The following is a 17,278-nucleotide window of genomic DNA, read 5'->3' as shown; positions in this document are numbered from 1 at the left end:
GTCGTACATGCATTTTGGTGCACCAACAAAAGAAAATGATGCTCCACCAATTCTTTATTGAGTATTGACATTGAGGAATACAAAGAAGAATCTGTCAATCTGACAAGGAATTTATGATGTCCAAAAACAATTGAAGAAATAAGCAACCTTTTTTTTTCTTTTTTTGACACTTACAGATATTTGAATAAAAAACTCATACCAGAATCTCCTTTCTGCTGCTCTTATTGTTATCTACTAATTTTTTTAAACTTTCCAATCGACAACCTAACAAAACACAAACCAGCTCCTCTACTAGGACGAAGTTTACATATGAGCCTCCTATATACATCATCGCATTATAATAGTTCAATGCTGTCATTATTTATAATTTGGGAGTTGTTGGTGTCAAGAAGCGTCTCTAGTGATCTTGTTTTCCTGCTCCGAACCCTGCCGGCATCTTTCAACAACTCGGCCAACCTCCGCTTCTCATCATCCACATCAGGATTTGCTGTTCCAAGCTTCTCTTCTCTCATGCCAACAACATGTTCCAAGATCTCTATGGCTTTATCCAACCTGTGTAAGGCACCAAAGTATAAAAGACATTAAAGACTAAATGGTAAATGGTAAAGCATGTTAAAGCATATGCTAAATACTTTAACCCTCATTGCAGGGTGAAAAACCTTATTGCATAAGATACCAAAGCACAGAAAAGGAGTGAAAAAGTGAATGCCAAAACAAGGAAGAGCATAATACCTGCCCATTGCATCATATGTACCAGCCAAATTACTATACACCCCTAATGTGTCAGGGTGATATGGGCCATACTCCTTTTCTAAGATAGTCCTGGCTTCTTCAAACAGGTCTGCAGCCTCATTGATTGAATAACGTTGTACACAGGCTAGACCCATTTGGTTCAGAGCAATGCCAAACAACGCCGATTTCTTTTCTCCAGTGGCCCGAAACTTTGATATGGAACTCTTGAAGGTGTTGTAAGAGTCAGAGTAATTTCCCATCATATAGTACATAACCCCCATCTGAGCCTCAATTCCTGCAGTTGTGCTTTGTTGACCTGGGGTATCACCAAATATTTTCAAAGCCTTCTTGAGTAACTTCAGGGCCTGCTCCAAATCATTCATAGATTGATAGATAGCAGAAACATCAATGAGACCACTGGCAATCTCTTCTGAGGGAATTCCAGGATTGGGTTTCCCATAAATTCGATGTGCATTTTCACAGTATGATTTGGATTCCTTAAACTTTCCTATCTTGTTGTACAGGTCAGCTAAACGGACATAAACAGAAGCTACTGCTGGATGGCTCTCTCCTTTAGTTGACTTAAACACAGTGAGTGCTTTCTGGTAAGAAAAGACTGCCTCATCATACCGAGCCAAGGATAGATAAGCATCTCCGATACTGCAATCAATTGAAGCTGCATCCACTTCCTGGTCATTGGCAGACATGGACATGCCTGCTAAAACATAATGCTCAAGAGCAGCTTCATAATCTCCTTTTGAGTCACAGATAAGTCCCATGAGTCTTCTGTCTGCTGCTTCCTCAAGGGAAGCAGGAGAACCATTCTCCCTGTGGATATCAAGGGCCATCTGACAGAGCTTCTCAGCCTCATCAAATTGCAATGCTTGAACATGGGCCTCAGCTACATAGCGACACGTCTCACCAAATCGAGGGTCTGTTTCTCCCAGGACTTGCCTTTGTATCTCCATACCTGCTGTATAGAACAGTATTGAATTTTCAATCTGACCCGTCATTGCATAAATATCACCTAATTGCATGCACCCTGCAAACTTGGCTAGTGCGTGGTCATGGCCATCTTCTATAGCTGGAATATCAATTGCGCGCTCAAGAACTGGAATTGCCTCATCATACTGGCCTAAGCTGCAATAGATTGCTGCCAAAACATGCAAACACATGACCAACTCTAAATTGGGTTTCCCGTTTGTACATTTCTCAAACAATTTCATTGCCCGAAGAGCTAACTCAAGAGCTTTTTGGGGATTTTCACCAGAAGCAATCAAATCCCTTGTTTGTTTAAGCAAGAATGGTCCAAGGTCAGGGTTATCCAATCCAGCCACAGAAGGATCCTTGACTCTATTCTGAGACCTAACCCCACGCAAAGCAAAATTTCTCTGCTTGTTCTTGGAGAATACTGCATTGGCTTTTCTTGGATTCTTCTCATACCTCTTATCAAGTGGAGGCCTCTCATGGGGAGATTTGCTCTTGGGACTTGATTTTGCAGATTTGGTCTTTACCTTTGTTGCAGACTTTTCAGCAGTAGACACGTTCGCTTTCTCAGGAGTTGAGTCACTACCAGTACCCTCCTCTTTATTTTCTACAACCACCTCCTTCCTTATCTCCAAATCCTTAATATATCCAACAAGATGGTTTAATTCTGAATCAATCCTCGATTCCTCACCAAAAGATCCAAAGCTAGCCCTAGATGGAGATTGATCAGAGCTCTGCATTTCACAGACATTGTGATATAACTGCTCAATAGAAGTGTCAATCATACCATCCATAGGCATACCAATGGAGTCACTCTGAGGACTTCGAGGACTCAATGGACTTCTTGGAGTGCCTTGCTGGGTATAGCTTTCCTTTTGAGGAGGTGCATAGTCTCCATTGGGTTCATCTACTACACTGTCCCCATTCAATGCTTCCATAGCTAATCCAGGCATTGTGTTGGGCTAGACTCTAGAGTATGAATAAATGAAACTAGAGGATAAGCAATAAATCAATACAAAAAGGGTCAAGAAAAAAAAAATGAACAAATCAAATCTTCTAAAGCATGTACAACATGCATTTGTACCTAAAATTATTTCTCAGACACATACAATGACTTGGCATATTGATCATACTCTTGACAAACCGATATATGTGGTGAAAAACTACTTGTTGGGAGATTCTTTCAATATATATCCAAAAGTCAAAGAAACAAAAAAAAAAAAAAATACAATCCAAAAACTGATTCCTTTGCAAAACTCCGTAGTACTTAACTACTTACTTAAGATCAAATAAAAAAGGTAACCCAGAAGAGAATGAAATTCAATATCTGTTCAAACAGGATAACAAAAACAGATAAAGAGTGAATGCTGCATATGGAAAAAAGTGACAATGAACGACACACTCAGAAACAAAAAAAGAAAGAAAGACACAAACAATAAATGAGGCATACCTGAAAATTATTATGAGAAGCAAGAGAAATGCCAAAGTTTGAAGCGCTCTGGGTGATATGTAACAGATAGACACAGAGATAGAGTTGATAATATGTCTCAGTTTTCTTCTTAAAAATATATATAAGTTTGAGGGGCAGAAGAAGACGAAGAGGAAGAGACGAGGGGGTTGTGACAATGGAGGAAAGGTGAGGGGCAAATTGGGCAATTGGAAAATGGAATAATTGAGAATTATATACAGATAATATATATGTACAATATGTATAATATACAAGTCTCGGTCTGGGGTTGCAGAGAGTTGGAATGTTGAAGCAATAAGGAAGGCGACCTCTCTCCCACTCTCTCTCTGATTTTCTTTTTTTAATTAATTTTGATTCTTTCGCTGTGACGTCGCAAGTTGGCGGGATTAACGGCTTTTCAACGCCAAAAGACTCTGGAAATGTTCAACTGACAGCGCTGTTTGTTACGGAACTCAAAACTTTAATCTCACTTTACCACGTGGCATGAGGAAAAGGGTGAAGCCTCAGCTTTTTCCGGCTGTGAATTAATGATTGGTCGGCTTTTTGCAGGATTCGGGCTACCACGTGGATCACATCCAGCAGGGTTCGGGCTGGTCGGGTTCGGCCTTTTTTAGAAAAACTGTAGAATGGGCCACAAACCGACTCTACTATGTGGGCCCAGACAAGAGTACGGGACCACGTTATGCGACGAGGGTTGGTAACGTTGGTTAAATTATATATCATAGGCCCACAATTTTGCCCAAGAAGGCTTTGTGGTAAATTACAAGCTAGTTACCAATACAAGTGAAAATTCAGATGAAAATCATGAAATATGATTTGGTTTGGTTTTGTTTGAGAGAAATTTTGAAGCTCAGATCCCGATCATTATTGCAAAGATCAAAAGAAGAAAGGCTTTTTGGTTCACTTAAATTAAGGAAAGAATCTCTATACAGGGTAATGAAACAAGCTTTAGACAAAATCAAATGATTGATGTTGTTGGGGACATCAACTTTTCCTTCAAATTATCAAATTAAATAATCCATAACTACAGTATATTCTGAAGGTGCAACCACACTGCCTACTGTCTATAGATTTTATTTTAAAAAAAAAAACCTAAATTCAAGTCCATAGGGTAAACAAACAAAAAAAAAAACCACCGCGCCGTCAAGATTGAGATTTAAGGTGATTACAAGCATTGGATCATAATTTAAAACTAACATGATTAAGCTACGAGATCACGGGTATGACAATGATGTTAAGCAAATTGGTATGACAGACAAAAATGAAACACAAGTGTTATACATATATGTATATGTATATGTCTATGTATTCTTTTAATTTGTTCGTTTTGAAATGTTAAAGTGGATGATTATGCTTGACTCAATCTTTATTATTATTATTTCTTTAATGTTTAAATAGAGTTGAGTAGGTGAGCCACCAATTCCATGATAGGGAATCTAAAATGGATGCAGCAACAAACAAGTTTTATCAGATATTCATATACTAGATCAGAAGATGTTTATTAAACTGGACATCAACCAACGAAGTGGAGGTGTGTCTCATCTTCAACAGAAACAACAATGACAAATGCCCATATTCAGATTATACTCTAAACTATAAACCACTTAGCTAATTAAGGTTGGTACAAGACAGACCACAGAATTTATAATTATCAACTGTAAAAAGAGACAGTTACATTCTAGAACCCGTGAAGACAATCATAATGCAAGTAATTGGGCCGTGGACTCTATGAGTTTTGGACTCTGGGCTTTCCAATTCTTTGGTGAAATTCTGAGGACTAAGTTGGGCTTTGTTCTGCTCAAGATAGCCTGGCCCAGGTTCAATATAATTTACACGAGGAAATTGCACTATTGGTCTATTTATTTTTCATTTAGTTTCATATTGGTCCATGTTCTTTTTTTCGTTCCATATGGTCCACTAGCTTTGTGACGTGTTCCATTATGGTCCAAACCGTCAAATTAGAACAAATAGCTGTCTATTTTAGTAATATGTCGCGCACGTGAGGGTGTCGTTGTGGACCAATATGAAACTAAGTAAAGAATTAGTGAACTAATATGGCATTAAGTAAATAATTAGTGGACCACAACGGTGCCTCATGTGCACAACACATTACTAAAATATAGGGTCGTTTGTACTAATTTGACGGTTTGGATCATGATGAGAAACATAATATGGGACGAAAAAAAGATCGTAAACTAATATGAAACTTTCTAAAGAAAAAGTGGATTAATTATGCAATTTCCTCTAATTTACATAATAAAATAAATTTATTGATCGAGAGAGCAAGTATGGGGCAATTTTTTAGAACTTTGCATTTTCTTCAAGATGCACGTACGTGACTTGGGAAAAAAGCATTCTCTGGTCAGGAATCAGGATTCAGTAAAAAAGCATAATATATTATCTTAGCTTTCCAAAGGGTGATCACCTTTTGGCCTATAGTTTGACTATGTTCTTAAATCAAGTGGATCCATGCATGTCTATATCATGTCATATGTATATAGATTACATAATTGAGAAAGCAGGTTGGACGATTGTGATCATGATGGCCTCGTGATATCCATGACCAGGTTTTGTAGTCAATCATGGGTTGGAGTGTTGGCCCATGCAGCCCATAATGAGTAAGCTCGAAGTGATATTTTAGTGCCAAGTAATAATCCTGCGTACTTTATTATACAATTGAAATAATATTTAGGTAAAGACACAAGTAATTGATGATCGTGATAAGAAATGATAGAATTATTGATGGCTTTTCTTGGTTGCTAATGTCGATGGTGAAGATAAAATAAAGAGAATCGAAATATCGAATGAGAACTTTCACTTTGTGTCATCTTCTCAACAGTCAACATAAGATTAATTTTATTCATTTTCATAATATGTTTCAACATAATTAGAATCCTCTGCATATTCATCTAAATACAAAAGAGTTCCCACCCTGTTTAATCCGTCTGTGTGTCCATTTCACTCTTGACTTTTCAATTCTTTTGGTCAAATAAATGATATGCTCTCCATATGCGTTCATACAACATTACAACCTTTAAATTTGTATTGTATCTACAAATTGGCAAAAAATTATACTGCACCCACTAATTTCTACTGGAAATATGTACAAATTTGCTTGCACTAATTTTAACATCAACGTGTAGAGAAAGTTTCATGTACCTCTGGGCTTGGGTATTCTCGAGGAACCTCCGCCACCTGCTAAAAAAAAAAGTAAATGCATACAAATTAAACTCATTACCTTCACTTGATATATATATATATATATATATATATATATTTTCATGGTCACATGCAAAATATGTATACCCCTAATTTTTTTTCTTTTATAAATATATATATAATATATGGCACTGGCAAGAATCATTTCGCAGCAAAAAGCAAGGGCATTGAGTAGATGGAATGATCTAGATTGATCGAGATCGAGACAATGTTTTGCTTCAAATTTATGTGAATGTGGTGAACTGGAAAATGAACCAAATCATGTACATACGATCAGAATTATTTTGGTTTTTTTGGCTGGTTGGGTTTTTGGTTTGACATTCGAAACAGAGAGAGACGTGAATGTGAGTGATAGTAATACTAGTCAAAGGAAATATGAATGAAGAAATTCCATGCAATATTGCATGGTAGTGGACCAGATCGAATCACCATTCAATAATGATGTCTTTCTGGTTGTGGTACAACTTTTCCTTGATTCGAGTATCTTCAAAGCATGAATGGAGAATCTAGTGGGGCCCTTTCCTGGTCAAAAGAGAGTCTTGCTGACTTTCCTCCCATGTTTGTAAAGTCAAAGCCGGGATCAGCTAGTGGTCCTTGGGCTTGAGGGAGGGAGAGTAACCGTAAATACTATACACTATACACCTTTTTAGTTTTTAAACCGCAATTCCTTTGTTGCAGCGATCAGCGTTGTTTCCTCCCTAGTTTTTACTTGTGAAAGTTAATTTGATGTTAGATTTTCACTCTGAAATTTTGGGTGCTCAAAATTGCAGAGTGAAAACCCAATTTCAAACTAACAAATCAAGTGCAAAACAATTACTAAGAGTTCTCGACATTTTGCTGATTTACTACAAACATTTACTCTAGAAAACGACTATATATACATTGATTCTTATCTGACTGTTTTCTTCCAAATAATCTATTAATAATAAAAACAGATTCACAACTTGATAAGAGATATATTTAGAGTAAAGTAGCTTGTTTGCTTAGCATGAAACGAGAATATTACCCTTTACAATATACATGCATATATGAGACTAGCTAGCTAACACCCAGGTTAATAGAAAACCTTATCTGCAGCTCCATGAACCTTTGCCGAAAGTAAAAAAGATTAACCTTACCTCTAAAGCACATCGATGTATCGTAACTTTTATGTAGCTAGCCACCAGCCCACGACGTACGTACCCACATCCATTAGCTGTACGTCGAGCTTTTGTCTTATCAGCCACCATACTTTATATCCCTGAAACAAAAAAAGTTTCATAATTGGCATAATTATCAATCAACTATACGTACGGTTTCTCATTTCTGGTAGATGCAAAGAGAAAACAAAACATTAAACATAACAATCCTTGAATAGAATATATCAAAAGATGATGAGATAAAAGGTTCATCTGATCTTGTAATCCTTGTGATCACTAATTCAACCACTTGTGATCACTGATACATCCAGCAACTTTTTCCAGTACTATGTATTTACATCAATATTGGTTTGATGGGTGAGGGGATAATCACCACAAAGCCCAAAGGTCAAGTAAAAAATATACCTTGGGATATTACTTTGGTTCTTGATTGTCATCTAATCCCTAAGCATTAATTAAGATATCAATATATATATATATATATGTATATAGATATAGGGTTAAATACATTTTTGGTCCACGAACTTTGGGCGGTTTCTCAATTTAGTCTACCAATTTTAAAACGTGACAAAAATAACCTTGAATTATCCAATTTGTGTCAATCCAAGATCTTCCGTCCAAATATCTAACGGAAGCTGATGTGGCCGTTAAACGCTGACGTGGCGCACTTTCTGTGCGCCACGTGTCACCAAATTGAGAAACTGCTTAAAGTTCGTGGACCAAAAATGTATTTAACCCATATATATATATATATATATATACATGTATGTGTGTGGCTATGTACTTCTGTTAATCCTACTGAGTCTTGCAAACTACAAAAAAAATGACTTCAATAATTAATGTTCTTCATATATATTGAAATTGTATGCAAATGTGAGAGAGAGAGAGAGAGAGAGAGAGAGAGAGAGAGAGAGAGGAAGCAGGAGAAATATTCTAGTTGAAGGGTGGGCCCCAAACTTTTGGATCACTACGAATGTTCTTTGTTAGGATGGTAAAACCAGAGATAAATCAGTACTCTAGGAAAAAAAGAGTACTCCAAATTACAAGCGGGGGTAACATACTAACATTTATTAATTACTTTCCACAAGGAAAGGAATCATCCCCACACTTACTCAACTGGGAAGCCAGTCTCTCATCCTCTTTATAAATACCTTCCACCCTGCTCCTTCCTCCTCAACTCCTCTTAGAGCTTTCTTCTCTTTGAGTATTACAACACTAACTGCAATTAACCATCATGGAGAACTGCAGAGTTGAGTCATCAGAAACCCTCAGGTTAACTCTCTCTCTCTCTCTCTCTCTCTCTCTCTCTCTCTCTCTCTCACACACACACACATTTGTTTCAGCTTCTCTCAAATACTAACACACATTTGTTTCAGCTTCTCTCAAATACTATCAGAATGTCGAATAAATTTTGACTGATCATCTATGATACTAAATAAATGAATGACTTTGATTGTTCATCAGGAACAAGTGTGCTGCATGCTACAGACAATTTAACAAAATCGAGCACTTGGTGGAGCACATGAGAACCTCATACCACTCGGTTCATGAACCCACATGCGGAATATGCAAGAAACATTGCAGATCCTTTGAATCTCTCAGGGAACATCTTATAGGTAAACACTTAATTTCTGTTGCATATATACATATCTAGCTAGCTACTCCCCATAAACTCTTTTACGATCTATACAGACAATTAATTCGATCATCAACAGTATCTCGCAGTGAGATTAACAATTCACAATGTTTTTCAACTCAGGGCCATTGCCGAAACAAGAATGCAAGAACATATTCAGCACCAGAGGATGCAAATTCTGCCTAGCTATCTTTGAAAGCCCTTATACTCTCAGGCTTCACTTGGAAAGATGCCAACTCTCTGGTGTAAATGCTGTAAGTCTATACTCGATCTATATTAATCCTCACCACCAACTAATTAATTATGATTATAAGTTTATAACTTTTTACTTTCAATTCTTAGGGCCTGTTTATAATTTGGCACTGCTTCTTAAGAAGCACTTATACTCAGTAGCGCTTTTACTCATAAGCACATACAAATTTTTATAAAAATTACAAGTTGTTCATGCAAAAGACCACTTAAAATCGTTTTTATAACCCATAAACACTTTTATTTATTTTTTCCAAACGCAACCAGAAGTGCTTTTACTAATCTGAAAGCACTTTTGACAGTTCTAAAAGCAGTGCCAAACGGGCCACATAAACCCTTTTCTCCTTTTCTGTTTTAATGGTATATATCAATGAATAAATTCATTACTGCATGCAGGGACTACTTGGTCGCTTTGCTAATCTGGGCATTCGTGACAACACTGAAAATGGTAGCACAAGAGGCACTCAAGTTGTTGCACTAGCTTGCAAAATGGTTGGTGGGGGCAGTGATGGCTCCCTAGACCTCTGCGCAAGGGTCTGCCTCATTGATGAAAATGAAAACATCATCTTCCACGCTTATGTCAAGCCACAAATTCCAGTCACCAACTATAGGTATATATGGAAGTTAAACATTATAGCTCTACAGCTTCTTCTGGTGCATACATACTATACTAGTATATACTGATGATTTTGTTATACTTAATTGTATATAGGTATGAAACAACTGGTATTCGTCCTGAATACTTGAGGGATGCAATGCCTCTGAGGCAAGTGCAAAAGAAGATTCAAGACTTCCTCTGCAATGGGGAACCAATGTGGAAGATTCGACCTAGAGGAGGAAAGGCTAGGATTCTTGTGGGCCATGGCTTGGATCATGATCTTGACTCTTTGCAGATTGAATACCCAGCACTAATGATCAGGTAATTAGTTTTTTTAACTAGCTAGCCAACCAAAATTAGTACAAGAGGCATACACTAAACTCATATATTCTATTCTCTTAATTAATCACAAGAGATGCATATAGAACTTTCCTATAATTCCAAATACATGTATTCAATCATTCCAAATGTGACTATATATATAGGGATACTGCAAAATACCCTCCACTGATGAAAACAAGCAAGCTGAGCAACTCACTCAAGTATCTAACACAGGCATATCTTGGGTAAGTACCCTAGCTACCAGCAATTTTCTTTCATCTATGTCAGATTCCAAATATAATTCTATGTGAGTAATTAATGGAGTTTCTACACACACACACACACATATATATAGGTATGACATTCAAACTGGAATTCAAGACCCCTATGAGGATTGTGTTGCAACAATGAAGCTTTACATGAGGATGAAATCCCAATGTCATAAAAGCGAGACCTGTCCACTGGCTTCTGACCCACAAAACCGGAACAATTTCGCATCATGGCGGCAAAATGAGCTTGAGAGGATGACCCCAGATCAGATGTTGGAAATCTCAAGGTCTGATTTCTACTGTTGGTGCTTGGACTGAAGCTAGCTGGGATATGATCGATAGTGCCTCAAAGGATTGGAGCTGAGCTAGCTAGGCACATATATATAAAGGATATTGGAGATTGGTAGATGGTCCATGGAGTACTAATACTATCTAGTTAATTTATAGTTAATGATCAGAAATAAACGTTAAGATCCATGGAAAGATATGTTGTTTCCATTTGGATCTTACTTCAATTAGTCATTTCATGTTCACCAATTAATGCTTAAAATTTTTATCAGAAAATATTGTAACCCAACTAAATTCCTGTACTATGATGCTTAATTAATATCATTATATATAAATAAGCTGCTTAACCCATTTGGTGGTTAAACCCCTGTCCTCTAAAGAGGATGTCTTAAATTTCAGATCTTAATTCCTTTCCAGCTTTATTTATTAATTATTTTCAAGCAGCTTTACATTATACTGATTAGTCTTAATTCAAATCTTCCTAGGAGAATCAACGTAGAGAGAGAGTTTGGCCATTATGCACACGGTTTGTGAAGGATTAGGTTGGATAAAGTTGGATGTCAGCTTGGGCACAGTTGGGGGGGGGGGGGGGGGGGGGGGGTTTATTTCCACTATACAGAAAATTAGGGTTTGGGTTTTCTTTCTTTAAAAAGATATGTGTTAAACAACAGATATCCAAAGCATAACTTACACATTTATATATTCATATATTTACAAAATTAGGGAATCCCTATTGCTAATCAATTTTCTGCAAAACTGAAATTACATAGTCTTAACTCGATCAAGCAGTCAGAAAATTATCAGACATTTGTGTTTATTATGATTTAGGTGACAATTAATTAGCGTCAAGTGTAAAATTAATGCATGGAATCCTTTACCTGATCATGCTCCATGTTGAATGTCGATCGTCATTAAAATTCTGGTTGATATTATTTCTGAAGCTCTTGATGATCAAAAAAGGGTTCTGAATTTCTGATCGATGCCTGACGGATATATGGGTGCAACTGCATCAATCAATTTATGATCTACGTCTTGTAATTAGTGAAATTAACTTGAAAAACCAAAGCAATATATCATCAATCTCTCTAGTCTCAAAACCAAACATGTGATAGTTATCATCAAGCGCGCAGTCTATGATCAAATTAATATTGTTAATAAATACAAAATTATAAATATGCAAACTTTGCAAGTTATATACCTGAAATAATATGCATTCCACTTGATTAGCACCTCTCAAAATAATGATGGATTTGCCAACAGAAATCTTTAATCCATCGGAAAGTCCTTTATACTTGAGGTGAGAGGCCTAAGACGTGGAGAAACTAATTGAAATCGTAACCATGTTGATTAATTGAATAACCAACGAGCCCACTCTAAAATTATTTACAACAAATAAAATATTGACATAATTTCAATATATTTTTGTTTGGTTTTCATGCACTAAAAGTGGATTAGCAAAAGGACTTGAATGGACAATTCTACCCTACATGATTTGACGGTTATTTAAAGGAATTTCTGATTTTTGAGTAAGATTGAAAACATTTTAAACCACTATGGTATAATTCAAAAAAATGAAACCCCAATAGTAAAATAAATACGAGACAAACTACGAGAACCATATATGACATTTAGCATTTTTTAAATCAAAAATTGAAATACTAAATCCAAAATTTACCAAACAAATGTAGTATCAAATTCTTAATAAGAAAATGGAGTTCAATTTTAACTAACACGTTATAAAATCGAATTTACCAATTATCAAATCAGGTTACATCAAATTTTTATGTATTTCATATGTACATGAATTAGCAATATATAAGATAAATATTGCATATATACATATACACATACATAATGGTGATGTGCTAATTTCCAAGTATGATATATATGCCTTAGCAATATTATATAGTATGTGTATGTATAATAGAATTCTACACGCGATAAAAAAAAAATTAGAATTTTACACCAACTAGTTATTAGTTTAGTGGTATTTGTTTCTCTAATATTGGGAGAGATTCCAAATTCAAATCTCCCTACCCCAAATCAAAAAAATATAATAGAACTCTTCACTCATACTAAATTTTTAATTGGCTGCATTGGCATACATCTCTTATATTGTTAGACTCAAAATTTTAGTTTGGTAATTAGTAGCCTTTTAAGAAAGCTAAATTTTTTTTTTTTTTGGGTAAAAAGAAAATTACAAATTTGGTTCGTCTTTGATAAATGTCAAAACCAAACCGAATTGAACAAAAACCAGCCCTAATATTTATACTCACGTTAAGGATTTTGTCATATTTGGTGACACAAGATTTGGAGTTTAAGATTGTATATTTTTCTCTTAATTGGTCCTTTTTTCTAAATCCCTTTTCCTTTTTAGGCTTGTACACAAAATGGAAAATGCCAACGTTAATTGCCTCTCTCAAATGTAATTTACCCTAGTCATTTAGTTTAACTGTTTTTTTTTTTTTTTTTTCAAGAAGAAAAAGCCAAATATATGACAAGGACCAACAGCAACAAACAAAATTTTACAGATCAGTGTCTAACAACGAAATTTACAGTAGAATTTTATATAAGACAGGAAAAAGGGTAAAGTCAGAAGTCATATATAGGTCAAAATTAGTCATAACCCAGCAAAAATAAATAAATTAAGCCACTAAAGAAAGTGGAAGGAGAAAGAGGCTCACAGGTGGAGGAAAGACAATGGCTTTGAGAAGCCCAATTAATTAATGGGAAGCATCTTCTTGTAATCAACTGGCTAACCAACTTCGATCACCACCTGGTTGGTCTTCCTTCACTTGAGGAACAGTGCACATTTGCATCAAAATCCAAAACATGGTACAGATTATCCGTACTCTGATGAGTGCACCCAAAGTCCCAACCCTTATTTTACAGAGGGCATGGAAACACTTGAAACCGCAGCCATGGATGGCTGCACAAGAAACTAGATAATAGTCGTAGTAGAGGGCTTTTAGAAATTAAGCAAAAAAAAAGAGATGGGGCTCTTTTGATTTCAACTTTAGTTTTACTCGGTGTGTGTGATGGAGAGAGAGGCGACCCAGCAGACCAGTAGATGTCGTTTGGTTTCAACTTTCAAGGAAAAGGGAGAAAGAAATATTATGTCCCATGTCATTTTCAGTCTCAAATTCTCAATTAGTCAATCCATGCAATGAAATCAAAATAGAGTTTTCTTACATTTTATTATTATTTTATTATAGAAATCTATGAAATGATGTCTGCTGAGTATTTGGACTCATCATGTCACACCAACCAGAATACACACAAGTTTTTTCTCTTACAAAAAGAAAAACTTATTCTATGTATTTTCCATATGGTGAAATAAAATAATGTAACCAATTCACTTTTACCAATTATAACATCTAAAACTGGTTATACTGTATAACCATATTGCGAAAATATAGAATAAGTACTTAAAAAAATAAGTGATAAGTAATGACTTGTTATTAGTATTACTACAGAAGTTTTTCTCAAGAAAAATGATGTTTTTAGGAAACCCAATTTCTGAGTCACATTTACACTGTGAAAAAGAATGAGACAACAAAACATTAAGGTTTGATTTTGACTGTATATGCGTTAAGCTAGACACATTATGTGTTGAGGTATTTTGTGAACAAAATAGTATCGATTTTGTCATTTTGTATGGGCCAAGACACGATGAATTAAGGCCCTGCTAATTGGTGAACTTATTCTCATGGTGATGGGATAGGATGCACAACCAGCTTTCCTGTGGTTTTGGAGGCTTGAAGATATGCAAATCCATCAACATATAGGCTTCCTGTGGGATCAATCGCTCATATTCACTGCTTCACCTTCCCACTCTCCAAGATATATAGGCTTTAGTTTCTCCAAGATATATAGATGTCAGTACAATTATGAATTCTGCTGCTGGTGTTATTATTGGACCTGCAGGTACTATTCTCACACGGATTCATTTTTGCTCACATGGTGATCATAAATGGACTCATTCTCACACCAACCTTCCCCATCTTCTTTCACTGCCCTATCAGACTCCCCTGTTTTTCTCTTCTGTTTCATAATTTTTTCTTCCTTCTTCTTCTTACATGTTCATTATTTTTTTCTTTATTTATTCATCTTTAGTCAGCAACTTACCATCTCAGCATGTATGAACATGCATCGTCCAAACCTAATTCTAAATGACATCATTTTAGCACAAGCACAATATCAACATGAAACATAAGGCTGAGGAAGAAAACAAAGTGCAGAGAAGGTAAGGAAATTAAAGTCCAACTTATATATATAGCATGCATCTCTCACATGATCACATCCCCTTATTAGTTATTACAAGTATTTTAAGTTCAAACAACCACACCATTATCAGTTTATCACATATGGAAATGGGTTCTATATAGACACAGAAACTCTCATGATCTCATGGGATGGGATACACAACCACCTTTCCTGTGGCCCTGGAAGTTTCAAGATAGGCAAAAGCTTCAACAGTCTTGGAAAAGGGATATGGGCCTGTGGGATCAAGAACTGGCTTCACCTTCCCACTCTCCAGAAAAGGCTTCAGTTTCTCCAAGATAGAGGCAGTAGACGTCAGCACAAAGAATAAGGCTGGTGGTGTTATTGTTGAACCTGGTACTATTGTCACAACCTTCCCTCCTTCTTTCACTGCCTTCACTGCCCTGTCTGACTGCCCTGTTTTTGTTTCAAACAAAACCAATATATAATAATTTCAATCTTTGATTCAATTTCAACATTCCTAGCAAACCAACCAAAAGATTATAACACTGATATATTTTCCTCTCAATTGGTGACATCATGTATAAGTAAAGAATCTAAAGATACAGCAATTAATATTGAAGAATGAAGAATCTAAATTAATTACCAACTGCATCATATACTACATCAAATTTCTCTGCCAGGTCCTCAAAGTTCTCCTTGGTGTAATCAATAGCCAAATCAGCTCCCAAGTTTCTCAAAAAATCTAGTTTTTTTGTGCTTGCTGTAGCTGCTACTTTGGAAGCACCAAAAACATGCTTTGCTAGCTGACTCACATAATAACATATATTATTATAATTGAGTATGTTACTAATAATGGATAATGAGCTCTAAATTAAGGCATTAAATTAATGAGAAATATGGGACAATAAATTTAATGTTATACCTGAATAACATGTATTCCAACACCCCCAGCACCTCCCAAAACAAGAATGGATTTACCAGCAGAAAATTCAGCTCTCTCAAGGCCTTCATAGGCAGTCTCAATAGCCAGGGGAAGGCTAGCAGCTTCAGCAAAACTCAGATTTTGGGGTTTGAGAGCCAACACTCTTTCTTCTGCAGCAGTGTACTCTGCCAAGGACCCAAACCTCTTTGGGTACTCCAAAGCTTTCTCATTGATATCCCCATACACTTCATCCCCCACCTTAAACTTCTTCACTTGGCTCCCTACCTTCACCACCACACCAGCAACATCATACCCTGGAACTGTCTGCAACAAAAATTAAATAAACAAAAAAAAAAAGCAAAATTATAAAGAAATGGGTGAATTATAATGCAAGTTCCAACAACACCAAACAATTCTTAAAGAAATGAAAAGAGAAAGAGGCTCTCACAGGTAGAGGAGAGTCACTGGCCTTGAAATACCCAAGCAGTCTCTTGTAATCAACTGGGTTAAGAGATGCAGCAACAACCTTGATGAGCACTTGGTCTTCCTTTATTTCAGGAACAGTCACATTTGTATCAAATTTCAAAACATCTGCAGTGCTTCCATACTCCGAGTACACCCAAGCCTTGTTCACAGAGGGTATGGAATCACTTGAAGCTGCAGCCATTGATGTACAGCAAGCTAGAACTTAGAAGGGGTTTCTGGTGAAATAATGAATGAGAGATGGCACACACTTTATAGAGACTACAGAGTCACAGACCATTATGATTATGTGAAAGGGGACCTATGAAAGGTGACAACGTGTCATTTTGTTGGCGATGGGAGAGGGATGTGAAAGCTGGTTATTTACTTGCGTGGCATAGAGGAAAAAAAGTTCAATGCATCTAGATCCATTTTCAGTTCAGGTTCAAATTTCATTGTGCAATAAGATAACAATTTCTGGACTTACTACCAAAGAAAAGCTTAAAGGGCACGACTTTATATTCCAATTTATTGACCTTAACTTACCTAATGTAGTCGATGTTAAGAGTCTCGTGGAAGTGTTATATAGTTGGGCTAGAGCTTGGAATTTGGGAATATCAATCTTCTAGCTATTCTAATTGAATCATCAAGTCAGCCCACACCATCTTTTTTTTTTTTTTTTGGTTACAGCCCACATGATCTTTGCCATAATTGTAATTCTCCATACATGAATATACCTGTGTGTTCTCTTTCGCAAGTAC

The 17,278-nt window shown here is 36.2% G+C and overlaps 3 protein-coding genes and 1 long non-coding RNA gene across 6 annotated transcripts; 1 reads left to right on the top strand and 3 right to left on the bottom strand.

The window, feature by feature from the left end:
- Positions 1-31: 31 nt before the first annotated feature.
- On the bottom strand, positions 32-3,442 carry KLCR2 (Tetratricopeptide repeat (TPR)-like superfamily protein). The gene is made up of 3 exons (XM_086238914.1): positions 3,170-3,442; positions 733-2,688; positions 32-552 (listed from the first exon to the last, which is right to left on the bottom strand). Exons 2-3 carry the CDS (start codon positions 2,670-2,672, stop codon positions 336-338), a joined length of 2,157 nt encoding a protein of 718 aa, XP_086095040.1. The 5' UTR covers positions 2,673-2,688; positions 3,170-3,442; the 3' UTR covers positions 32-335.
- A 2,584-nt stretch (positions 3,443-6,026) lies between these two features.
- Positions 6,027-12,212, bottom strand: LOC147288724 (uncharacterized). 3 transcript variants are annotated; one of them, XR_015121830.1, is made up of 4 exons: positions 12,105-12,212; positions 11,785-11,910; positions 7,525-7,646; positions 6,027-6,385 (listed from the first exon to the last, which is right to left on the bottom strand). It is a non-coding gene; the product is annotated as an uncharacterized LOC147288724 (long non-coding RNA). The 3 variants fall into 3 exon arrangements; XR_015121829.1 differs by having other exon boundaries at positions 6,027-6,382; XR_015121831.1 differs by having other exon boundaries at positions 6,027-6,382; positions 11,785-11,931; positions 12,105-12,206.
- On the top strand, positions 8,609-11,249 carry LOC147288725 (Exonuclease family protein). Its single transcript, XM_086241269.1, has 7 exons — positions 8,609-8,817; positions 9,010-9,161; positions 9,305-9,435; positions 9,827-10,041; positions 10,143-10,349; positions 10,514-10,594; positions 10,705-11,249. Exons 1-7 carry the CDS (start codon positions 8,780-8,782, stop codon positions 10,934-10,936), a joined length of 1,056 nt encoding a protein of 351 aa, XP_086097395.1. The 5' UTR covers positions 8,609-8,779; the 3' UTR covers positions 10,937-11,249.
- A 2,941-nt stretch (positions 12,213-15,153) lies between the features above and the next one.
- Positions 15,154-16,774, bottom strand: LOC147288723 (2-methylene-furan-3-one reductase-like). The gene is made up of 4 exons (XM_086241356.1): positions 16,504-16,774; positions 16,056-16,379; positions 15,777-15,936; positions 15,154-15,586 (listed from the first exon to the last, which is right to left on the bottom strand). The coding sequence occupies exons 1-4, from the start codon at positions 16,720-16,722 to the stop codon at positions 15,315-15,317; spliced, it is 975 nt and encodes a 324-aa protein (XP_086097482.1). The 5' UTR covers positions 16,723-16,774; the 3' UTR covers positions 15,154-15,314.
- Positions 16,775-17,278: the final 504 nt, after the last annotated feature.

The sequence above is a fragment of the Dryas octopetala genome, chromosome 4 (assembly GCF_963921425.1).
Source record: "Dryas octopetala chromosome 4, drDryOcto1.1, whole genome shotgun sequence".
NCBI classification, from domain to species: Eukaryota; Viridiplantae; Streptophyta; class Magnoliopsida; order Rosales; family Rosaceae; genus Dryas; species Dryas octopetala.
The sequence above is the reverse complement of the archived record's forward strand: the minus strand, read 5'-3'. Positions and strand labels throughout refer to the sequence as shown.

What these genes read in the sequence shown, in the direction of transcription:
- KLCR2 (XM_086238914.1), bottom strand. Translation starts at nt 2,672, where the DNA reads ATGCCTGGATTAGCTATGGAAGCATTGAATGGGGACAGTGTAGTAGAT. An exon ending in ACATATGATGCAATGGGCAG is followed by an intron (nt 553 to 732) that starts GTATTATGCTCT and finishes TGCCTTACACAG; the next exon opens with GTTGGATAAAGCCATAGAGA.
- LOC147288725 (XM_086241269.1), top strand. Translation starts at nt 8,780, where the DNA reads ATGGAGAACTGCAGAGTTGAGTCATCAGAAACCCTCAG. An exon ending in TACCCAGCACTAATGATCAG is followed by an intron (nt 10,350 to 10,513) that starts GTAATTAGTTTT and finishes CTATATATATAG; the next exon opens with GGATACTGCAAAATACCCTC. An exon ending in CTAACACAGGCATATCTTGG is followed by an intron (nt 10,595 to 10,704) that starts GTAAGTACCCTA and finishes ACATATATATAG; the next exon opens with GTATGACATTCAAACTGGAA.
- LOC147288723 (XM_086241356.1), bottom strand. Translation starts at nt 16,722, where the DNA reads ATGGCTGCAGCTTCAAGTGATTCCATACCCTCTGTGAACAAGGCTTGG. An exon ending in CCAGTGACTCTCCTCTACCT is followed by an intron (nt 16,380 to 16,503) that starts GTGAGAGCCTCT and finishes TTTTTGTTGCAG; the next exon opens with ACAGTTCCAGGGTATGATGT. An exon ending in TGTAGTATATGATGCAGTTG is followed by an intron (nt 15,587 to 15,776) that starts GTAATTAATTTA and finishes AAACAAAAACAG; the next exon opens with GGCAGTCAGACAGGGCAGTG.